Source organism: Athalia rosae, chromosome 6 (genome assembly GCF_917208135.1).
Source record: "Athalia rosae chromosome 6, iyAthRosa1.1, whole genome shotgun sequence".
Classification (NCBI taxonomy): domain Eukaryota; kingdom Metazoa; phylum Arthropoda; class Insecta; order Hymenoptera; family Athaliidae; genus Athalia; species Athalia rosae.
The window spans coordinates 15,822,124-15,847,522 of NC_064031.1; the positions used below are offsets into that span (position 1 = coordinate 15,822,124).

A 25,399-nucleotide genomic window follows, 5' to 3' on the forward strand; every position below is an offset into this window, starting at 1 on the left:
CGGATACCAGCTGCTGTATGAAAAAAAAAAAGACATTTTTCAAAGTTAGTTTTCAACCGCATTGATTAACGTCGTTCAAGTTTTGTCGGGTTAGGCAAGCGAATCCTTGAAATATCTAGCTCTATCCAGCTGGTAGAAGGATAATAATTTCTCCATTTTTTTTTTTCTGGTTCTCTGCAGACTCTCCAGATTTTTTATAGAGTTACGTTACGACGAAACGTTCATCGCGTTGATCGTGTTTCTCACCACAGCTGGTAAAAAGTTTTTTAATCGACGGCACGCAGCTGGGTGCGAATGATTAATTATACGAAAAATCGATTTCCGCACTCTCCGTATTTTCGTTAAACAAAAAAAAAAGAGGTAAACGAATAGACAAATAAAAGCGTACGTCGATTCCTATCGGATTTCCTCGGATCCTCACACCGTACGCGCCGCGTTCTCCTATCTTCACTTACATCATTAATTACACGGGATATAACCTATGCTAGGGCGATGTAAATTTATAATCTCGATGAGGATAACGCCCATGCACATCTAACGAGCGTGTACGTATAATAAACCTTCGGAGCTTAGGTCGCCTCTGAATTAGATTAACGTATCATATAACGACCGAAAATTTTTCTTCGTACCTGCGCGGCGAGGGAGGGAAGAGGACGTTCCGTCCTCCGAGAAATAAAAAAAAAACGGATGAGCAGGAACGATAAAATAATAAATAACTCAAATTCTCTCAATAATTGTGACTCTGATTTCTAGATTAGACGAGCGGTGCTAAGTGGAAAAAAAAAAAACAAAAAAAACTAAAGCGAAGAATCATCATGATTTTCTTTCTCTCCTTTTTTTTTCTTCTCGATGCTCGCGATACAGCAGCAGGAGGCACTTCCCGAAGATATACTTACACATACATAGGCATAACCTTATCTGGCACGTGCGTGGCTAAGGGATGACGGTGGGCAAGAGTTGTTTCGTTTGTGGGGGATCGGATCCTTTGGAGTATGCGGTTTTGGATGTATGTATGTATACCATGTATAGATGATAGAGAGGCTCCTGTATATAGGGTAGCGTCGAGAGGAGTAAAGTTTGAGGGCGTTGAGAGGGTTTCAGATGAGAGAAGAGCCAGAACTTGTGGCCCCGCGTACGAAACTAACTACGGCCTCGAGTGCGTCGCGCTTTAGGAAAGGTTACTCGTAGACCCGTTATTAAGATTAGACCAGCGCATGAATAATGATACACTCTTAGCTGTTACAAACCACCCCCCACCCCCCACCCTCGCCCTCTCCCTCGGCCGCTTCTCCCCTTTTTCCTCTGTATCTCTCGACCATTCTTACCCCCTGATAAATTACCTCCTCCACCGTAATTATACCGGAGCCTACATTACAGAATTTCGAGGCCCATTTTTTGTTTCCATCGTGGTCGCCGTGGGTCGAATGAAGAACGAAATTCGAAACACTGAAAAAAGAATCAAATTTTAACGTACAAACCACGTCCACGTCGCGTCGGTTTGACGAAATAAATGTCAGATCGTTTTCACGTCTGCTTTTATCCACCTACAGCGTTACACCGCGTAGACCCGAAATTTCTCGCCTCGATTGTTCCCACCGACGCGGCGTAAAAAACAGTAATTCTATTTCTCTCTCGTTGAATTTTACCCCCGACGCCCGTTGTTCTCTCGGGTCAAGGAAGACGAAAGATATCCGGCAACGGTTCTGGCGAGGTGTTCGTAAGAAAAAAAAAAAAATCAAATCAAATTACACGTACGTTTTGAAATTGTTCTTTGATTTTTACAGCGAGTTTCATCCACCCTCGAATCAGTTCTCATCGCGAGAGCGAGAAGAGGGGAGGGGAGGAAAAAATAGAGTAAACCGTAAAAAGGTAGCAGCGTCGAACAAAACCGGACATTTACATGTCAAGGAGGATATAAAACGAGTGCAGGTTGCGCGGAGTAGCGGGGTGAAAAAAATTCCCCCGATAAAAGTTTAAGGCGTACAAGATGGCGGATGCTGAGGTACTTTGGTAAAAACATATCTTCACGTGTACATAATACAGGTATAATATATATTACATGTGTATATATTAAACGTTGCCTCGCAACTCTCGGGTTCCACCTTTTACAGAAACTGTTTTATTAAAATTCCTTTGCGGATAGAGGCAGCTCGCGCATACACCCATCTACATGGGTACGTGTACACACGTATTGCCACCGTGATATCGTGAGTTACCGTGTAAAAATTTTCCCGCACTTTTAAACCAGTTCCAACCATTCGTTTGAAAAACAAAAAAAAAAAACACCAAAAAAAGCTCGAGCTAAAGAAAATTTATCCGCAAAAATAGATGTAACGTATGTGCGAAAAAAAATTATATCCACGGTATGAACGAACGGTGCACGCGAAAGGGAGTCAAAATGAGAGAAAAAAAAAAGAATCAAGTCCTCAAAAAGCTTCTCCTCAGAGTTGGCAACGATTTTTTTTTCATATCTTTTTCATTTTAAGTTCAACAGCTGCCAATCAAAAAATCGCGTGTCCGTATCGCGGGCTTGCGAGAGTTGAACTTTCGGGATGTACACCTGGTTGTATACCTGTACAAGGTGAAGAACGTATCGCGACCTCTGCACGTAGTTAAATTTTCTCGTACGGCCGAAACCACCGAGGATACACCGGCACCCCGAGGGGTGGGTGGGCTGCGGTAAGTTAAACTCTTGGCGCGATTATATTCCGCGCGATTTGACGCCCCCGTTCCCGACTCGCCACCTTTGCCCCGTTTCAACTTTCGACGTTACAACTTCGCGTCCGAATTTTGATTTTTGATAACTACATCTCCGATATAACCAGGCGGTAGGCGGATCACAAGGATTCGTAGGTAAACCGACCGACGACTTTTACTCAAAGTTAACGACCACGTGGATTGGCGGTTCAAATTTAACCTCGTTTTTCATCCATAGTCGCACACCACCACGTATCCACCTACGTATTTGCGTACATACGCCTCTGGATACACGTATTTTGCAATAGAGATTAGCTGTCGTTTAAATTTCAACGTAACGCACGCGAGCTGCTCATACTAGAACAACCCTTGCAAGTTAGATAAGAAAGTTTCTTTTGCCAACCCCGTGGGTAGCTGCCAGCGCGAAATTCTTTACTTTTTTATTCTCACGGTTTTTTGCTTCCCTTTTTTCTCCCCCCCCCCCACCCCCACCCCCCTCCCCGGTTTCTTTTTTTGTTTTTCATACGTACTTTTCGTATGAAATATTCAACGCGCATTACGAGGGACGAATTCCTACTACGAAACTTTTCTATTATAGCATAGCCGCAAAGAGTTTTGTAATTTATTGGCCGGGTGGGCTGCATACGGATTTTTTCACCTTTTTGCCTCTGATTTTTTTTGTTCTCCCTTTTTTTTTTTCTTTCTCTTTCCTTCAAGGCCGACCGCAGCGCGTGACGAATAAAAGCTCCGATTCTAATTACCTTCTCGTCCGTAGTTTACGTGAAACTTTATCGAGCAAGAAGTAAAATAACGTTTGTTACCGTTTGAGATAATCAAGCGAGTAATTGTGACCTTTTTTTTTTAATTTTTTTTTTTTTTAATTTTTCTTCACACCGCGCACCCCTTTGGTAAACGTCCGTTTCTAATCCGGATAATTGAATAGGTGAAGCAACGAACGGCGAAATATGAAAAAAGTGAAATACTTGTGCCGAGTTTCGTCCTATCTTTATATAGTGCAGTGTTTGTAGCCTGGAGAACGGAGCTTTAGCTACGTTGCACTTTAATTAGTTCGACTTGACGGCTGCACGACGCTACCGCGTTTTAATTAAGAGCATTGCAGTCCCGCACAGCCTCCGCACCGGTGCACGTGGTCTCTTTCTGAAACGCGATATGGGAATAAGGAATGTTTCAGCGCCAACCGTCGCCATTAAGTTCTAGGAAAATTCGTTTGGAAGTCCAACGGGAATTCCCTTTGTCCACATCATACCTCTCGGTGCAAAGGATTTCGCGCTTTTGCTGAGGTGCACGTTTTGTCACACGATCGCATTTTCAAACGTGCGGAAAAAAAAATAAATAAAAAAATAACAAATTACCGGTACGTGTTTTCTTTGGACCGAATTTTAGTTCATCCTGAAGGAAAAAAGACGGAAAAAATGAAGAAAATTGTGCGGGGGATGAGAGAAATTTTTCTCTTTCGTCGTGATAAAAGTTATAACTTTTTTCCTTTTTTTATATTTTCTCTCACTGCATACATATGTAACGCGGAAAACGTTGCCTACTTCGGAGACCTCCCCTTCAGGTATACGTGTATACCTATATTTACCGAAACTAGTTTCGTTACTAAATGTTCTCTCGCATTGTCGCGTCGTTGCGCACGGTTTTTTTTTTCCCGGAACAAAGACTAAAAGTCTCGCCGAAGTCCTACGGGACGGTAAAATAAGTTTTGAAAACTTTTCTCGCGTCAGTTGGAGAGAATTAATAACAAAAAACGAAGCGGGGGCGAAGAGGAGGGTGAAAAACAAGAGGAACTTGAACAAACGCGGATGACGAAAAAGGCATTTTTCTTCCAGCCCGTTTGTACGTATCCCCAGCGTCCGTTGGAAATTTTCGACAATCGTTCGGCGATAATTAGACCGCTAAAATTATCGACGATCGGCGCTCGTCTCGCGTCGCGAAACGCTCGAATACAACAAGTAGACATCGATGAAAATTATGGGCAGAGATTCGAACCACTCGATGATCATTAGGCGAAATGCGCGGAGCTTTTACACCCCCTCGAATCCGTGGAGCGTGAAAGAATCGCAGTCGATGTGATTATTGAGGTGAGAGTCTCGAGCATGAGATTCGAAAGTTGCGAAAAGACTATCCGTATCTCACCCTTGCCGAGGATCTCCTCCTTTCCTTTTTCTCGTTTGCTCTCTAGCTTTACTCTCTCCTCAAATTTATTTTTATTATACCGTACTTTGTTTTTATACACCGTACGTATATATATATTTTTCTCCGCTCCGTGCGATGGGAAAAAGCTTTTCAAGTTACATAAAAGTACAAAGCTCACCTGAGTGAAGAAGTAGTAGTAAACTTTCATTCCACGTTCGGCAAAGAGTTGGGCGAAATGTGTGCTCGGACAAATGAAGAAATAATCACCGACCACGTCCCCGATCATTTTTTGGTTCAGGTAACCATCGCTCACGTGCTCCCAGTCCGTGTACTGAAATATAAAATGAACGTACATTTTAATTGGTTAAATTTTTTCCTAAAATTTGGATTGATTTTTTTCTCCCTCACAACCATAGCTGCAGGTTAAAGACTTAATTTCCATTTTCGTGTCACCGATGCGCAGGTATTTCCAGCAGAGTACGGGCTACTTTATATAAAATCGATCCAGATACCCCCTTCGCTCCGGTTACGGCGCACTGACTGACGTCGTTGAAAAAAACTTTTCATAAAACTACTTTACTCCGTGAAATTTAATACCGCACTTGTTGCTCTATAACTAAAAGTCGTGTGAAATAGTTCGATTAAAAGTTCTGCGTCTCCTTTTTTTTTTTTGGCCAGTTTTTTTTTTTTTCCAAATCAGATTTAGTTCGCCCTGCACTTATGTGGAGGGTATAAAAATAACGTCTCTTTTCTATGTACTAAAACTTTATACGTTACCATGAGTCTTATAAAGTTGCAGGTCGGGTTTCATTGACTTTAGTTAGTTTTATACGGTCCGAGGAGAAAATCTATTTCATTTCTGGCTCGTGAAAGTTTTTTTTTTTTTTTTTTTTTTAAACTGTTTCTTTCTCTCCTTCTTTTTTTTTTTGTTAATCTTTCTAAAAATTCACGATCCGTTCAGGGAGCGTAACTCGTTGATAGAAAATTAATTGTACGTCAACTTTGACGGGTTTGAATTATTATGCCGAGGAGATCGTTGGAAAAGTGTCGGCGATATGTGGACGTCACATCTGGTGTGCGGTGGGCCTGGCGCAGATTGAAATTAGATTATTTAAACCGAATGTAGAATCGAACGCTGATGACGACGTCGTGATAATTAACTTAACTCTTGAAACTCTCATCAACAATTTGGGGAGGGCCCGAATTAATCGCCTGGACGAAATCGTGTACGATGTGGTCGAGTAACACGATCAGCGGTGGGATGATATTCTGCGCCAGAGCTTTCGATCAAAGTGAACGAAATCGGACCGACCTTTCGACAAATTTTATCCAGATCGCGTTTCGCATTACCAATTGAACTCCGAATTCCTATTTTTGTTGGAAATTTATCCCCCTCGCCAACCTTGTTGAATCACGTGTGGTTACACACGGAGTAGCGAATTCCCGAATGACTTGTTTTTTTTTTTTCTCGTTTCGTGAAACATTTCCAAATTTTTCGGACGAAGAAAAACGAGAACGAGTTACCGATAGACGATGGAAAATTGACTCACAGATTTTCTACGGTTAGACGTGTGTACGTAGACGGCTGAAAATTATACCGGAAACAAATTGCACCGTGCGGCAAAATGAAATTAGGGAAAAGTAATAACGAAGTTGACTGTTGAAATTAGATGAAAAAAAAAAAAAGTTAGCAAACTTTATGAATAAATTTTGAATATCAATTGAAGATTTTTTTTTTAATACCTCGTCCATCCTACGTGGACAGATTTTTTTAATACATACCTGTGGCTGTCATCAGGTTTTTTATGTGATGAAAATATGGCCTCTGATTTTCGAATAACGTTTGACAAAAATACGACTGGAATATGGTTTTATCGAAATTACTAGATCGAACAAAAAAAACAAAAAAAAAAAAAAAACGAGTCACAGCCCGAGCCATGTTCACCCCATAGTTTTATCGTGCCTGCAGTGACAGTGGGAAGCCAAAGGGTTTTGATTCGACGCCCGACCCCACCGTTGTAAAAATCCTAAACTCTGTCCACTCGTTTCGTTTTATATCCAGAGTAAAACACGCTCGGTTATAAATCTTGGAGTAAATATGTTCTCGCTTTTTACGGCAGGTCGGGTTATCAAACTCACCGTTTCACGATGAGAACAAAGATGAAAAAATCGAGGGAAAAATGAAAATGAAAAAAAATAAAACTTCTTACGTATCGCAAAAGCCGTATTACCCCTTTTTGTCCACGCTATAATTTCCGACATTTCTCCACCGAACGAGCGCGTCTCAAAAGATATAATAAAACAACGATAACAGAAATCGATTTGGTTTTTGTTGAGTGAAAAAAAATTCTCCATACAGTTCATGAAAATTAATAAAGAATACGTTCAATTTTAATATTTCTACTACATTCATTCGGCCTCCACGGCCAAAACGTAGCTACGTAATTGTTTTCGACCCATTCTGTTTTCGGTACAGAGAAAGTCGCGCGATTGTAAACAAAACAAACGCTGAGGTCACGAGGCTTATCGTTAGCCCCGACGCGGCGTCGGTTACCAGTCTCATTCGGCAGCTCACCTCGTAACGGTACGAATTATTTAGTTAGTTCACTGCGTTGCTATCGAAAACGTAATTAAGTTTCTTGACCAAAAAAGTTAGTTAAATAAACCATTCGTTGAACAATAATTCGTGACGCTATCGAATAATAATTACGAAATAAAGACGACGAGCTCAGATATTACGCAGTTGGAATATCCGCGACTCGATTCAACGTACGCTTCGCAACGATCAAGGAGATGGGGCCTTTGGATGCGGAGAAAAACAAATTACTAATTGCGATTAGGTAAGATTAAAAAAAAAAAAAATCATCATCCCTAACGCTGCCTCTGCTGACTCCTCGGAGAGGACTTCCCACGCAATTCGAGGATCAAAAGGACCCGAGGACGCCCACTGGTATTCACGATTTGTGGGTGAGCAAGCGTTGCATTATAACCAAATTCAGGGCTGTTTTTTTTTTTTTTTTTTTCTCTTTCCCACCCCCTAAAATGGCATCGGTAAGTTGCCTAAACTGGTGTACGCGATTCTGGTACCGTGACGAACGCTATTCTTTGGGAGGATTCGCTCGGATTTTCAACGTCTCGACTCTGAGTATCACCTGTGTAAGTTGTTCGATCATCCGTGGGGAGAAAAGAAGAATTGCATCGGGAGAAAAGGTGAGATAAAATTGATTCTATGTAGATACAAGAGAACAGACATAGGTATACGTGTACGTGTACGTATCCATATCGACATCGCATTGTCGAGCGACGGTATAATACGTCGCAAGATAAGTTGAATCAAAGGTAACTTCAGCGGTACAAGAGAGATGTTACATTTTCTGTTTATAATCATTTAGACTTCGCTCAGAAAAAGAAAAAAAGGGAAAAAAAAGTTTCTCGAAGCTTCTCGTAGTAAAAACGTTGCACTACGACGTTGATGTAGAATTGTTCCTTTGTATATCCGGAGTTAATCTCGAAACTTTGAAACTTCCTCGGGGTATACCTATGTAAGCTGGGAATATGAAGAAAGGAAAAAACATGAATTGTGTCTCATTTAGTCCAGTTATACCAGTTTTTCCCTGCAGCGTAGCTGTGGGCGAGATTTGAAGAAATTATTTTCCCTCCTATCATTTGATCTTTGTTATTACGTACACGAATACCCGCTCCGCCGATACTTGTCCCATTGCATTCTTTTCTTTCACAGTGTTCTCCACTTTTCGTGAAACGAGGGGAAAAATGGAAGAGAAAAGAAAAAAAAAGGAATCGAATGTAAAACGGTATCGCAAATAGGTGATCGTCACGCCATTCAGCCAGCTGCTCTAAGGCTGCCTAGGGACGCGAGAGATACGAGGAGAGAAGAGGAAAGGAGAAAATGGAGAACAAAGAGGAACTCAGTGAGTAACCGATACGAGACAAGAAAATAAAGGTACGGTAGAAGACGAAAGTAGGTGGGAGGGAAAATTGAGAGAAAGAAAAGCAGGATGAGAAAAGAGAGGAGGATTTTCTATATTCAATCTCGATCGGAGATTGGTTTATGCTGATGACTTGCCTTTCCGAGTCGTCGTCTCTTTATCCTTTTTCTTCACCGTGTGCCACCAAAAGACCAAATCTACGAGTCTTCGGGCTCCTTTCAAATTTTTTCTTTTTTCTCCCTTTCTCTGTTCATTCTCTCCGCGTTGTACCGTGGGCATTCTTTTCCGCGTACGCAAAATCGGATGCACAGTCGATGACGGCGGAGTCTCAACGCGTTGTTGGTACGGGAAAAAACTACCTTCGATTAAATCGGTTTCTAAAATTGTTCGGTACACCTCGTTCCCCCCCCGAGTTTATTGAAATTCGACACGCTCCCCCATATTTCACGTGTTGTTTTACAGGAGGTATCAAATATTCCCAACTCGTAGGATAACGATCCGTGACACGCTAAAGTTAAATACCTATACGTATGCGTAGTGAACCCAGTCACATGGGGTGCAAACGAAGAACTGGCTGATCTTGCAGGGATCGGAATCAATCCGTGTTAAGTTTTCTGTTTTTGTTTTTTTTTTCTTATAATTGTTTTTCTCTCCCAACGTGTGGATAACTTAGATTTGTACGATGGATGCGGATAACCGGATGGAAAATTAAGGGGCTGTTACGTTTTTCGAAAAAAGGATAGAAAAGAATTAGTGATTCATGACTCGAGGTTTCGAAGTTTCAACGAATATAACATTACACTGAAAGCTTTCGCGCGAAGTTTGATCCTTGGAATAACTCGAAGTATATAGATACACACGAGTTTCTAGACGAAGAAGTGGCGGGGAAGGAGTCGGTGGTTTTTTTCAGAGCCATCGACACAACGTGCTGATAATGAATGGGCGAAATCAGAGGCAAAGTTTATATCCGTAACGAGCGCCTCCGCATTTCCCCCAAAAAGGTTTAATTAAAAACGTGCCAATTGTCCCGCGATAAAATTCCACCTCCTCAAAAGCCCGCGCAACTTTTCAACGAGCAATAAAAGAAGGGAATTAGAAAAATTAGAGAACAAAAATTCACTACAAAAAGTGAAGAGCGAAAAAAAAAAAAAATATCACAATTGCGAATTAACGAATGAGGTGTAACTTGAGAACCCGATAAAACGGATCACTCAATTATTTTCGATCCTTTGCTCGCAATTTATTATTTTTTTTCTACAATTACATTACTCTCAAACGAATCGAAAAAACTTTGTACGCCGTTTTCAATCGATCTAAAGCCCTTTTAATTGTGACTTATTTGTTCCATGGTTTCATTAATTTTCAATTACGAGCTTCGTAAAATCGTGACAACGGAAATGTTATATTAATCCGCCTCGAAACGTGATCCTATTTTTTAAATTCCATTTGCAAAAAAGTGGGCTGAATTTTTCGTGCGTTTCGTTAAAACTTTTTTTTTTTCTTCCACCATTTCATTTCTCTCTTCTTCTTTATTGTTCTCGCGGAACGGAAATTTTGTCGATCCGTGAAATAAAAAATGATTTCGGCCATAAATTCGAGGGGATCAAACTGCCGGCTGTGCATACCGAACATTGGCAAGCACTTAAATTCTCCTCCATAATTTAGAAGTTCGAAAACGTGTATCGTTGCAGCGGCTGGATGTTGGGTAAAAATTTTTTCTAAATATTGAATCGGAGAGAATATTTTAAATTGCCGATGGAAATCGGTACACCCTGTGTATATTTTCTCACAAAGTTTTTCGTCGCGAACTTTCGAATGCTAGAAGAAAACGAACGATTATCCGGGGGGCTGTGGGAGGGGGGCAATCGCTGACGTTTATTCGCGTACGAATATTCATCGGACAGGATAACCGCGACGCAAATAATGTTGACCCACATGAAATCCTCGTCCGATGACGATGGTGTTTCCGTAGGCGTGCATATAACAGGTAATTCAGTCGAATAAGCTTTCGGAGAGAAAAGCTTCCTTCTGTAATCAATCAACGTAGCTCTACAGAAACTAATACCGAGCGCTCACTCGATATACGGAATACAGAGCGAGGCGGTGCGACGGGCATAACTTTGAAATTGCAAACAGCAATTTCGATGCGCTCGGGGATTCCCCGATGCTGGTAGGCCGAACGTAATCATTTCGTAAGCTTTCGTCGTGTTACGTTTGTCGGGCGTATGTGACCTACGTGGTAACGAAATGAGAAAAAAAACTGAATCATCTCCGAAGGTAATTAGCCGGTCGGCGCATAGCCGATGGTAAACACGTAAGATTGGAGTAAAAGCGAATCGGAAGTCGGCGGACGGAAGGGTGGATGGATAGGTCAGCTGAGAAAGATTATCTCGGGATTAAAAGGCGCCTTCCATTCATCACTGCCATCTCGGGGAAAAAGTAAAATAAAACAACTCGAGGGCTGCTACTGATGTTGCGATAAAATATGGACCGAGCGTTTTGGCTTTTTCGAATTTCTGTCGTGCTTTTTTATAATTTTCCGTTTCTTTCTCTAGTTGAAAATGAATTAAAGCCGGACAGCGCTTCGCATAAAGCAATGACTCGTCTAATTTTAAGCACAATTCCTCGCCTGATTTACTCGGAGTCACACGCGACGAATTGTGTTATAAAATTAATTTCGCTTGTATCGAAAATTTTCAAATCCTACACCACTACTCGCCAAATCGCTTCATTTACAAATATAAATTTTTTTCCCCCGCCCCCCCTCCCGTTGTTTCGAGAGGGCTGTCCCAGATGCGATTATTATCGATTCATTATGTATACGATGTGCACACATACGGTGTACGGTACATCTATTTCGGTGAAATGCAAAGAACTAATCAACGTTCCGGATTAATAATTTGCTGGAAGTTACGGAGAATTCTGGGATCGAAATAGGCGCATATTACCGATGACCCAGTGACCCAGGAGGGACAGAATTTCGAGCGAATGTGGAGTTATATAGTTTATTTAAAGGAAAGGAAACGTGGACGCGATCGCAGTGGTATTGAGCGTGTGTGTTCGTACCTGTGCCCTGTACAACCCTGTACGTAGCAGTGCCGTAGAGGGTTAGTCTGAAATATTACGAACCGCGAAATTGGTCTGGGCAAAAGCTGCGTATTCCTGGCTTACATTATCCTGGTATTACGTTATACGGGTACGTGTATAGGGCGTGTAATAACGCAAAGTTGAATATTATCAGAGCCAACTATAAAACGTCCGAAGCCTACGCGTGTAACGACCGCCGGTCGTTTGTAATTTTTCTCTCAGTTCTTCGGCTTATTTAACATCGCGGAATCTTAATTTGAAAATATTAATCTCCAGCTGATCATTGCGAGGGTAGAATTTGTCGAATGAGCGAGCCAGACTGACATCTTGACAAATTTTCACAATGCCTCGCCTACTTTTATATTTGCGAGATTAAATCGTAACCCTGCACGGGCCACGACTTCTTATAGTTTAATTTATGCAAAATCCTAATTAACAAATGTTAGCCGGCCACGTAATGGTCGATTATATTTTTAGAACCACATCAACCACGCATTCGAACCGAATCGCTTCGATAGCGAAATAATATCGCCGTCAAAAATTAAACAATTTAAAAAAAAAAAAGCTCCGAACAATTTTCTCTTGATTTTATTAGAGCTTCTTCTTCTTCTTGTTCAAAACTTACGCTACCCCGACACACGAAGGGTCGTGCACGTATGCAAATGCGGAAAAATATTATGCAGCGAGTAACCTAAATTGGAGAAAAAATGAAACAAAAAAAAAAATATATATATATATTTTTAGAATAGAAAAAAGTAGACGAAAAATGGGGAGAAAAAAAAAAAATTACTAACGAGATGGAGTAGCAGGGGGGGTTCTAGTAACGTTGAAAAATAAAAGAGCCCATCACCTCGCACGCCGCGGCGACCCTTGACCTTTCTTTTTATCGTTTCAAGTAGAACCATCCAGAAATCTAGGTACAAAGATAGTTATATTTGCATTACATACGTGCGTCCGTGTATAGAGTTGAAAAAGGTACAGAGAATAGCGTGCAGCAATACTTGACGAATTCAATGGGCAAATGAAAATTTTTGGTCTCTGTTGAATTGAGCTGCAGTCTCAATTATTCGAGCTTATTAAAGTTTTACTGTTTTCTATTCATTTATTTATTTGTAAATTTTTTTCTCTCTCATCGGACGAACAATATTTTCTGAAGAATGTGCGGTAGGTATACATATACAGCGGGCGTAACGCCGTATTAAAACTTTTGCATATTCATGCGCATTAAATTTTTACAATTTGTTGAATGCGCGATTTGCAATTTCCCGCAACAATATTGTTGTATACGCGTTCTTGAAACTTTGAATTCTATAGTAATTGGCAATTTTCTATGAAAGAATCGCTCGCTCTACGCTTCTAGAGCAGCGTGACCGTTCGCTCAAAATTCGAGCCCTTGGTTGGTATAAAAATGAATGGAATAAAAAGAGCTAAAGAAAAAAAAAAAAAACTCGACCGAGTACGTATAACGAACGACAGTTTCTAGTTGTTTTTTGCACGAGATTTGTTCCCTCGCGTCACAAGAGAGATGCCTCTGGTTGCAATTACACGAGAAATTAAATGTTGCTTTTTATACGTCTCTTTTTATATTTCAGATGTGGGTAGGTGTACTACACAGTCCGCTCTTGTCTTTCTCATTACGACGTGAATGTATTTTTTAGTTTTCTTTCTCGTCATTTTTTACTTTCATTACATTTTGTGTATTGTTCAACGGTTTTTTTCTTCTTCTTCTTCTTTTTTTTTTTATCTCTCCGGTAAAACTTGGGTAAAAAGTAGTAGGTGGGTACGAAGTTTGAGGAGAGGATCGTTCCATCTCCTTCGCGAAGTTTTGCCTTCGATATGGCGGAGGAAAATCTCAATGAAATTATGTCCCCATGTCATCCTATACATCCCACCGTGCAAGTTATCTCCATCGCTCGCTCTATATACGTACTTGTCTTTTCTTCTGACGTCTGTCGAACGTCAAAATTATCTAGACTACAATTTTTTTTTTTTTTTTGGCTTTTTTCTCCTCTTCAAACTTGAACGCGAGTCACAAGTGAGTAGTATGACAATCCTAGCGAGAAATTGTCCACGTCGTTTCGAGAGAAAAAGCCAAAAAAAAAAAAAAATAAGAAAAGATAAACCAAATTTTGAGATGCTTTTTTCTCTCACTTCTGGAACAATCTTGGCTAGAATGTGCCGAATATTTTCGAGATAAAATTACAGTGGCTCTGTCGTAAGTTGAGATTAAAATCATGATTGTTCGAGTCGTGGAGTAGATGTATGAATTTCGCAAAGTTTCTGCTCAAAGATAGAAATTTATTAGATTTCAGTGTAAAGTTTAATCCCAAATTGACTATACGTACGAGTTTCGAAGCATCTGCATTCGCACCCGCATACCGTAAGGCATGTAGGTGTATAAAATAGTTGTAACCTAGATTTTGTCGAAGGTATAGCGAATGAAAATTGAAGTTAAACTTCGAGATATGGAGAGGGTTCCCCCGTTCGTTCCGCAGTTTCGTTGTTCTCCTGAAATACGAAAGGGGCGAAAGCTTTTGTGTATTTCGGTTGTTTCGTTTTTTTGTTTTATATCTGTTTTCCATGTTTTTTGGTTGTTTTTTTTTTTGACGGGCAAGTTCGCTAGCTGCAAGGCATCCATGCGAATGTGGGCCGCCTTCCCGGAAAATCACTTTTAACGGTCTCTTTGTTAAGGCTTTGTGCGGTTTTTCTCCTATATCTGCACATCATCAGGTTCGTCCTTTGTATTTCACCGTGCAAACTGTACGTCAAAATTAAAAAAATCATCCGCACGTCATCGTACGTACGTTATTCGCGTTTTCATCCGAAAAAGATAGAGAAAAAAAAAAAAAACAGATAAAATAACAACGAAAACCGCGATGGGGAAAAATTAATGCGGATGGAAATAAAAACGGCCCCACGAAATTCCGAACCAATCCGAAATATATTCCGATTTCGGGCACGAAGGATTTCTCTTTCGCCTCTCCTTTACGACCACGGGGTCGCGGTTTCATTGTTTTCACCTGTGCGAAATTGTTATGCTCCAATATTGTTCGGGAACTCGAAACAGACCGAATGTTAAGAAAAGTTCGGAACCCCTCAAGAGAGCTTTTTACAAGCTTGGAGGACAACGATGCCCTTTTTTCTCCTCACCCTTGTCCTTTTATTCGACGTATAGGAAAGGGGTCCAGATGCGTATATCATGCAACGTATACCCGCACGGTAACTCAAGGGTTTTGTCACGATAAATAAGAAAGATAGAACTGGAAGCGGGCCCTCGCTCCGTATATAATACTACAACCCTACGCCGAGTCGTCCAGATCTGTCTGGGTTTATCACCCTGAAAATATATTATGTAGGGAAAGGAACGGGGCGACGGCTAGAGGGTGGGGGGGTCGGGGGGTGGTACCTGCGTCTCCGCACCTCGTGTATAATGTACCTTCCCTTTTGACGCATCGCGCCTATAACTGCAAGGTGTTGGCCAAGGGGGAGAAACTTACTCGGCCCACGGAAACTTTGCTCGAAAAGTACCGGAAAGAATGCGGACCATTTATTATTTACCGCGAATCATGGAGTGCGGAGAAAAAAAAACTGACTCCGATGATAGCGAAGCTCGTCGTATCGCATTAGAGTAAAAAAACTGCCACACTTCGTGTACGAAGTTAAGTTGATATCTACGACACCTACCGCGACCTTTATTTATTCATCTGCTCGGGGTTAAATTTTTTATTTCATCGGAATCGATGGGAAATAATGGTACGCCGGCTTCCTCGGTTGCCTCGATCGCTACGTTTTAGTTTAGGTTTATGGGTTTCCGTGTAGCCCCAGATTTACAATCGGGTTCAGGTTTGTACATCCTACAAAAGACTCGACCTTACAGACGCATATATTTGCTTAGGTCACACGAACGTATAGAGTTAGGTAAAATTTATTGGATGATTAGAAGGTTCCCTTTCGACCGAGAACATCGAACACAGAGGGAACGGTTCTTTTTCATTCGTAAAAATTATATTATTTCTCATACTCACTTGAAAAGTGATAGCGTCTCGTTCGAGGGTCGACATATTTTTGAAGATGGTGTTTATGATATCCAGAAACTTGTCGCGCTGAAGGAAACTGGGTCCATCCTTCTCGAAGTAATCGATGAAGTCGTAAAGTATGAAATACGTCCCTGAAACACAGTTGACAAAAGAAAATAATTTAATCAACACGGTTCTCGATAATTTTCATCGTACCTTCCTGTGGAAAATCTTATGGAAAACTATCAATCCTCACGCGTTACGTCGCTGGTCGCAACTGTTATTCTCGTCCAAAGCTCCGGACACGACAAAAAAAAGAAGCAGTAAAAATGAAAAACATAAATAATCCTGTAACGGAAGTATAAGGAATAAAAAAATTGAAAAAAATGAAAGAAAAAAAGAAACGGAAAAGACGACACGCAACAAAACAACTTTTCTTCCCACTTTTCGCACGAGAGATAACGAATGCTCGCGCTCAACGTTATCTTTGCCATTTATAAGCTTTAAAATAACATTTATTATGTACATATCTATACGTGGGTATACATTTTTGTTATTCTTTCCTTTTCACCCCGCTCGCCCCTCTGCACCCCGGACCGAACGGACGGGTCTTTAGTCACACGGCTTGAATATATGTACGTGTGGTAAGTTTCTGTTATCAATGTCTTCTCACACCGTTTCGAGTGGGTCGCATTACGCGAATAATATGCCACCTACCTCGTACGTATCGATCAGGACGATTAGAGGAGCAGAAGAAGCTCGAGAGACTACACGCCCACGCGGGGCTTCGTGTCCACGATTCGAGCAACAATTTAACCTCGAGATAAAGTTGAAAGAGAGGAAACGAAACATTAAAGCGAATGAAAAGAAACGAAAAAAAAGAAAGAAAAAAAAGATTCGCCGGACTAAGATCGAATCTTTCCGGCGAATCGGACTTCCGAACACGCTGTCGTTCACCGGCGACTTCCAGTTTTACTTCGCCCTTTTTTTTTTTACTTTTCATTTCCTTTCAGCGGTTCTCGTACGCGAAGTTGTACGTTCAACCTGAAATTAGCGATTCCCAGGACACGCATTATGTACGTACAATGTACCTGGAAACTGGTAATAAGGATCAGGTACTCGCGTGAAATTGCGTCCCAATGAATGGTAACGGTGCAGGGATAATGTTCGAGGCGCAATTTTATTGAGAAAAGATAAAAAAAAATCTACCGAGCGAGACCAATTATTTTTTTTCTTTCTTTCTTTTTTTTTTTTCGCCAATTTCAACTACTGAAAATTTATTTGCACGGTCTACGAGACACGAGAGTTTTACGAGATAGAAATTAGTCGTGCGTATATTTTAATGTGACTTGATTTACACACGTGAACCACCGAATGGTTTGATGGACTGTGTTTGAGCAGCTCAATTAGCGAACGTCGCGTTGTAGAAATTTTAACGTTTATCCCTAAATTGATTGATGGTATCCGCTCTCCTACACCTGAGATACATTCCTACACGTATGTTTCTCGGTAGCAGCTAGTGAGTTAGGAACTAATTTATTCTCGATAATCGCTGTAAAGATATATTAATTGCTTGCTCTCAGACCGACGACGGTGAGACGATGAGACCGACACGACGCAAATTAATAATCATCTTAGACAACGCCGTAACTAATTGCAAGTAGGCGTGATTTATGCGGCTATGTACCTAGAGGTCTCAAAATATCTTGTGATGACTTCCGATTGCTTCCGGTGTACGTACGTACGTACGGATAATATGTGCGTACGGTTGTGGTGTGGGAACGACTGGAGTTATAAAACACATTTTATTACAAAAGAATGAGAATTGAATCAATTGATGTGGAGAGTGTCCTGCAATCGATCTTAACCATCCCTCATTTTTGGCCCATGAATCAATATTTTTTTTCGTTTGATTTTCCAAAGTATTCTTACGTATTTTGATCTCAGGAATCCGAATCTGAAAGAAAAATTGATCTATCTCTAAAATTCACCGAGTTATCGCCAATTTTCAGCTTTTCGGGGTCAAAAAAAAAAAATTGATTTTTTAGTCTATATTAATGTAATTTGAGCTCAGGAATCCGAATCTGGAAGAGAAATTGATCTATCTATGAAATTCATCGAGTTATCGTCATTTTTAGGCATTTTTTTGCATAAATTTGAGGATATCTCGAAGGGAAAAAATCGTAGCTCAATTTGAACATCGGATTCGTGTTCCTGAGGTCAAAATACATAAGAAAAGTGCCATACGATCGATTTTGAAAAATAAAAATTTTTGGTCAAAATTTGAGATTTTTCCAAGGGGTACCCCTTACGATTTTTTCAAATTTTGGCCAAAATTTTTTATTTTTTAAAATTGATCGTATGGCACTTTTCTTACGTATTTTGACCTCAGGAACACGAATCCGTTGTCCAAATTGAGCTACGATTTTTTCCCATCGAGATATCCTCAAATTTGTACCAAAAAATGCGAAAAAATGAGGATAACTCGGTCATTTTTCAAGATAGATCATTTTTTCTTCCGGAATCGAATTCCTGAGCTCAAACTACATTAAGATAGACTTTAAAATCAATTTTTTATTTTTGACCCCAAAAAGCCGAAAATCAGCGATAACTCGGTGAATTTTAGAGATAGATGAATTTTTCTTTCAGATTCGGATTCCTGAGGTCAAAATACGTAAGAAAAGCATATTAAACCCAATTAAAACAATGATTTATTTTTTGCTCAAAAATCGAAAAATCCTTTCCTGAAATTACAAAAAAATACGTTACGTATAATACCAAAACCAGCGTCATATTCATATATTCAAACTATTTGAGAGATGATGCGAACGAACGAAATTATCTTCAATAGGATGGGATGAAAAAAAGAAATAAAAGCTTCCCTAAAATCCTTGTAGGTTTTTATGTGTTTATGTGATGTTGTTTCACGTTTTTCTCCGTTTTTGCAATAGCAATTGCAAAGTAAAGATTTGGCTTCTCAAACGTAGAACAACAAGAATATAAATTCATATACCTTATACGTATACACACCATACTGTTCATAGCGTCTGATGGGGGGAGGAAAAAAAATTCATTACGCAGATGGTTTTTAGACTTGAGAAGCGTTTGTTCTAGTTCCTTCCTTTTTTTATTTTCTAGTTTCTTTTTCCATCACTTTGTACTCTAGAGTACATTATCCGTAGTTGTGTTCGTCTACGTACACCTACGTTACGTTGATCTTATGACGGTGTAAATATGTGAACAGTATAATGGTAGAAACGGAAGAGGAAAAAAAAAATTCCTTTTTACTTAATTGGAATAGATGAGAGAAATTATCGCGCTTCAATTAATTACAAAATAATTATTATTTGTGTACACACAGTTATCTCGAAAGAAGAAAATTTTCACCGTGTGTCTGTTGGTTTTTTTTAGGTCGCCATGTAATCCTGCGAAAAATTTTACCAACGGCTCAGAATCGAGGAAATTTAAAACGCCCACGTTTACTCGCACAATTAATTAGTTTACATCGATATTCACGTGTATATACCAGTTGTTCAAAAGGTACAAAAGGTCTTAACTTTAATTGATTTAGATTTCCTCTGCATCGAACAACTCGCTACGGTTTAAGCCATTTCAATTACCCAATGGCTATTTATCGCCCAGGGTAACTCGTTCGTTCAAAATTATACGATACATCTCAGCGTCAGACTTCGGACTCGTTCATCAGATTATACGGACATCAAAAATACAATTAAAGAATTTTTTTTTTTCCGACTTCTCCTTTATTTTTCTTTATCCAATTAGTTCGAGTTTCGTTGTTTCGCTAACTAGTTTATTAACTTGCCAGAAGAATTCTTTCCTTCCCCTTCTTTATTGATTCGCGAAATTTGTTGGATAATTTTTTGTGATTTCGGTCGAGACAACGTCGAAGTTTTTACGTTACTGATTTAAAACGTAGAAAAAAAAAAAAATTAAAAAAAAGAGAAAGAAAAAATGGATAAATATTTATCAGCATTTGATACAGAAGTAGTTGACGATTTTCTCAATGGTCGGTTCTTTGATGGGAAGGAAATGGTGTCGGATGCAAGAAAACTCAATTACAAAGCTCGGGTTTTGCGCCCGGGGCTTGGCTCGTGGTTCTCATGCTTTTACCCTGAGCTAGCCGCATGGCCGCCCCCGGGCTCCTGCTGCTGCTGCTGCTCCTGCTGCTGCTGCTTCTAGTTCAGCCGGTATACCGTCGAGTCTATCGATTCAGTACCAGCAACTTGTTGTTGGTTGCTTGCCTTCAGCCCCGACCTCCCCTGACAATTTTATTACATTTGGAAATGCACTTTTATTTAAAACAGAAAAAGAAACTAGAGGACTCACAATCGACGCGGAGTTGAGTGCTCTTCGCGCTGCCCCCCTATACGATACGCCTAGATAATACGTTGTGACGGAAAAATGATACGATTCGCCGTGCGACCACGTCACGCACCGCGCATTCGGCGAAAACTATGCACGTAGACAGTTGCATAGGTATCCGCGTAAAACACGTAGATATGCAGAGGAAATATATATATATACAGGTGCGATCGATTTGTAATTTCAAACTTTGAGTGGTTAGACAAAGTTTTATCGCTAGCGTAATACTTATACTATATAAATTTGAATATTATTCCTGTCTTCTTCGTCGTTATCGTCGCCCTGACGCGACGCTCGTACACGTAGAAACGACAGTTCAATTTTAGTTGGCTATTTACTTATCGCAAACAACTCTCTACACAGAAAGTACGTACATAAACGTGTTTACGTATATCGTTAAATGCACGCTGACATGCAGGTATACCGTTTTTATATCGTCTACTCGAAAACACCGTTTGCCATAAATTATCATCGTTATACCGATGCGAAATTTTTATCGGATCAAGTAGAATGGAATATTTAACGAATAACCAACGGACTGCACTCGATAAAATATGTCGCGATTATTTTATAAATATAAATTCGCGAGATCATCCATTAATCTCGTATAATTACATCGATTCTTCGAGAAATTTCGTGCAGATTGTATGAAGAAAAATGATATCACAGTTTCGTTTATATTTAAAAAAGAAACGAACGAATAACGATAATATTTCCAGGCATATCGTGTAAATATGTGTTCACGGTGTATCGATATTACTTTTGATATTAGCTGGGATATTATGTTATTGAACGATCAGCCCGTGCGCCGAAGAATTTTCTCGGTGACATTTCACCCCCTCGATACAGCTCAAAGTTGGGCTCCTCATCTTTCGTCTTGTTCTTTTTTTCTTTTCTTCTTTTTTTTATTTTCACTCTTCCTCTCATTTCTCTTCGGTGGATGATTGTGTCGGGCGTGACAAATTATAACGAATTCGATGAGCCGAACGAAGGAGCTATATAACTTCTGCGGGGTTGAAATCAGAAATCGATATATGAGGCGATAAATTATGTGTATACTTTCTATGTGGCGAGCCTCCGTTTCCCTCTGTACAGTAGTCGTATACCCCGGTGACAAATGGAAGTAAAATAAACGAACGCCAATAATGGAAACGTCGAAAATAGAAATGTTCGTCAAAATTATAAAGTGGAAAAATTTTATTAGACCACTAACCGCGTCCGACCGAAAACTTGTGAATATCGAACACTTCGCACGCAGCTGTGGATCGAATTTTTGAATTGAAATGAAAAAAAAAGAAAAGGAAATCAAAGTTATAAAACGAGAGACGAAAAATACAGTTTTACAATAACCGTAATGTACGCGTAAGTTTTTTTTTCTCGCCAGCTTTCTGCGACCGAAACTTATACGTACACGTTTCGTATAGGTATACCGTAGCCAATGACTATTACAACCACCTGGGGAAGATCTTATTTAATACGAGGTAGGAAATAGGGAGGAACCCTTCCCCACTTTCTACTTTTCCTCTCTCTTCTCCTCCTCTTCTCGTCTACCATTTTTTTTTTGCCTCCTCATTTTTTTTCTTCTTCTCGTTTTATAAAAATATTGCGATCACGTCGCGGTGCGTGGGTAGCGTATAAAATACTCGTATTTCTGATTGTTTCGAAAAAATTATACCGCACACCCGTAATCTGCAGATCAGCCATTTAATACAACGTGTGTCTAATAATCAGTTTATATCCGATCTGTAAAATTATCGTCGACCGTTCGAGCGAAATATACTAATTTCATCCGCAGCGATTCACGCCTTTTTTATTCTGCTTTTTTGATCGGTTTCGTCATTTTTTTTTTCAATAACGTTAATCACGGTGCGTCAAATGATCTATCACCGAATATTCGTCGCTATTATTTATCGCTGATTTAAAAAAAAAAAAAAAAAAACACAGCAAAAGAAAAAAACCCCTGCAAAAAGTGTTGAACGTTCGACTACGTACAACGTGCGTATAGAGTTTCTGTTCATTAACGTTATTTTTGATTAATTAAATAATTTATTTGTTTTATTTGTTCCTTCATTCCAATACCCTAGATTGAAAGGGCTCTCCACGTGTACGTTTGTATTGTATAAACTTTATTCAACGCGCAGCCAGAATATCCGTTAGGCATCATGCGGGATGCATGAGTTATCCGCCTCCGGGGACGGCCGAGCTATACTGCATGTGTTCGTACATACGTATTTATATATATATATAAATATATATATATATATATATATTTACAAATAGGATATCTGTATGTATAACGTATGAATGTATGTACACCTACATATCTGTACGAACGTGGGGGGTTGTGCAGCACACCGCAATGACGAGAGGGCGAATCACACGTTCCGAAGAGCAACCCCCCCATATTTACCAACACATTTTTCATCTCATATTTTACATTTCGAATTTTTTTCACATTCTACGTTTTACATTTCGCGTTCTGTGTTACGTCGATCCTTTTTTTTTTTTTTTCTTTTTTTGCAACGATAATAACGGTATACACCGACTTTGCAGGAGTAGCATTGAAATTCGTTTCACCTGTTCCCTTCTAATTTCAGACGCGAGTCGCACCCTGCGAACTGCGATTGGTACGCATACATCAAGTTTATCTTGTGATCTAATTTTCCTTCCGTTTTGTCTTTACTCCTTTATTATACCGCTAAACGTGCATATAGCTGACGTTAAATGGCTTTACTCCTGAATACGTTATACGCATACAGACGCTGCTTCGAGGTCTACTATTTGCTAATTTATTGGCCAGTCCCTGGAACGGGCTACTAATTATGGCGATAAATTATTCGACTTGAAGGAGCTAATAGCTGAGAATTTTTTTCCCCCTTCCTTTTGAAAAAAAAAAAAACTTAAATTTCTCTTTTTTTCTCTCTCTTTTTCTTCCTTCTCTTCAACCCCATTTCTAATATAATCGGGGCGATATGTACAGTGCTCCGTTCATCCGTTTTTCACTCTTTCCTTTTCTTGTTTTTTTTTTTTTTTCTCGAGAGAAAAAAAGGAGATAATAAATTGCTGTAGGTCTGAATCATTCCATTCAGTTTTCAGTCTCATTTTCTGAACAAATTGTTCCTCTTCTTCGATATTTGCGAATTCATGGCAGGGATGATTTAGAATTGTAATAATGACATAGTGAAACTAATAATGTGGTTTGTGGTTGTAGAAAAATTCTGAAAAGTATACCCACGTCAATCCTAATTTTATGGACATCACGATCAAGCGGAGAGACATCGAAAAAGGGCTTTGGTGTAGCGAACGCGAGAAAACTTTGCTCTGCAGAAAACCTTGGGAAACGGCGACTTGAGATGGAGAACGTAAGAAGGGCAACGAAGGTTGGCCAGAAGCGTGAGAAGAAAACTCGAATAAAAAGGAACAAAAAATACATATATATATATATATGTATGAGAAACTCACTTCCAAGGTTTTCATCGCCGGTAACTCTTGCGCCATCTAATTCTTCTCCTTCATTTTTAGTTTTCCTCGTTTTTTCTTTTTTTTTTTTTTGTGAAAACTTTTGTAATAATCTTTCCAGAGAATTACCCTGATGATTTGTAATATGTGCAATACGTAGAGATACCATACGATTTAGAAAGAAAAAAAAGTAGAAAACCAGAAGTGCAGGATACACCGTTTCCGGTATAAATAACGGCGATATATACTTTTAGGTAGTTTTCGATAGCTACGGAGCAAGTTAGAGCGTAGATTCGCCATCGGTAGAAGTATATAATCTTCGGTAGAAGTTGCGCCTCGATCGCGGTGAGCTAAAAATTTTCTCATCTCCGAACAAGATTCCCTCGAGAGTTACGGACGAACTATAACGTATACACTGCATTAACGGAGAAAATAGTTTTCATCTTCTTACAATTGTCTTTCAATTTCTCACGGTCGTCGTTTATCTTGCTGTCTGCAGCCTGTGCGGTTCGAGTAAACAACTGCAGCAGATAGCGAGTAATTGTCTTTTCCCTTTTTTTTTTTTTTTCTTTTTTCGTCTCTCCAATCTTCTTTTTAATCAGGTATAAAAGTCCGCAAAATTTTCACCCATCGCTTGCCACGGACGTCGATCGAATTAACGATTCGTTTGTCGATGGAAAAAAAAAAGCTTTGGAAAATTTTTGATGCACGAATACAGTGGGGTTCCGAAAAAGCAAAAATCTATTCAATCGACGGTTTGATATTCGAATACGAACACGCGAAACGACGACAATATCGCGGCGTTTAGGATGCAACGTATAGAACGAACGTCTGCCCGGTGGGGATCGTAATTACGGCGCCAGGCGCCGCGGCGCCTTCATCCCCCAGCCCTCTAGCTCCTAGTTTCACTCTCTCTCTCTCTCTCTCTCTCTTCTCCCTTCTCCCCTCTTTTCACCAAACGTCACTCTTCACCCTCTAGTCTACATCAGCTGTGTACCACGCCTCTTAAACACACAGGTGCTTCCGTCCACACTCCCCCACGGTATAAATCCCTAGCCCCGGCCAACGAGGGGCAAAAGAAGGACAAAAAATATGTCGACATCGTTTCGTTACTGAAATTGTTGTCCCATTATATCTAGGGAAGAGAAAACGAAAAAAAAAAACGAGTGCAAAAAATAGAGAAATAAAATCAAATTGCTTCGGAAATTTTTTTCTTTTTACAGATCCGTGCGTGCGTGCGGGATTCTCTTTTTTCCTAGAGGTTCGATTCCGGCTATAATCGCATGCGTATCGGAAACGAGTGCGTTGAAAGTTTAAAAATCGTTACACGTATTTTTTATTTCCTTTTTATCATCCATTCGTTGTATATGTACATTTGCGATCAGAGTCCACATTGGACGCGTGCAAACAAAAGTTGCGAGTTTAATTTTCATTGACACAATAAAAAAAAATAAAAACTCCACGAAATACAAAAACGATACGAAACAAAAAAAAAATCGAAGGGGAAATGAAAAAACGAAAAATGTTGAAAATTGTTCGTCGAGCTTTTTTTTACACTTTTTTCTTTCTTTTTCTAGGTCACCTCGGGCGCACCTATAACGAGAGACAGACTTATGGTAAAGTGTACAACGCAGTTAATTAAATTCGAATCGA

General features: G+C 39.8%; 1 protein-coding gene and 1 long non-coding RNA gene across 9 annotated transcripts in view; one reads left to right on the forward strand and one right to left on the reverse strand.

The window, feature by feature from the left end:
- LOC105683533 (acetylcholinesterase) overlaps window positions 1-25,399 on the reverse strand; it is a 73,221-nt gene that overhangs the window by 23,656 nt on the left and 24,166 nt on the right. The window contains exons 2-3 of the mRNA XM_012396195.3: window positions 15,914-16,056; window positions 5,033-5,185 (exon numbers count right to left, since the gene is read on the reverse strand). Coding sequence (XP_012251618.2) covers window positions 5,033-5,185; window positions 15,914-16,056 — 296 coding nt within the window. The remainder of the gene's footprint in view (window positions 1-5,032; window positions 5,186-15,913; window positions 16,057-25,399) is intronic.
- Window positions 7,358-25,399, forward strand: part of LOC125501335 — an 89,854-nt gene continuing 71,812 nt past the window's right edge. For 2 of the 8 annotated variants that reach the window (XR_007278875.1, XR_007278879.1), the window contains exons 1-4: window positions 7,398-7,821; window positions 8,594-8,815; window positions 23,499-23,769; window positions 25,324-25,362. This is a non-coding gene — a long non-coding RNA (uncharacterized LOC125501335). Of the gene's footprint in view, window positions 7,822-8,593; window positions 8,816-23,498; window positions 25,047-25,323; window positions 25,363-25,399 lie in introns of all 8 variants that reach the window. The other 6 variants (XR_007278876.1, XR_007278878.1, XR_007278877.1 and 3 more) reach the window with 6 other exon arrangements.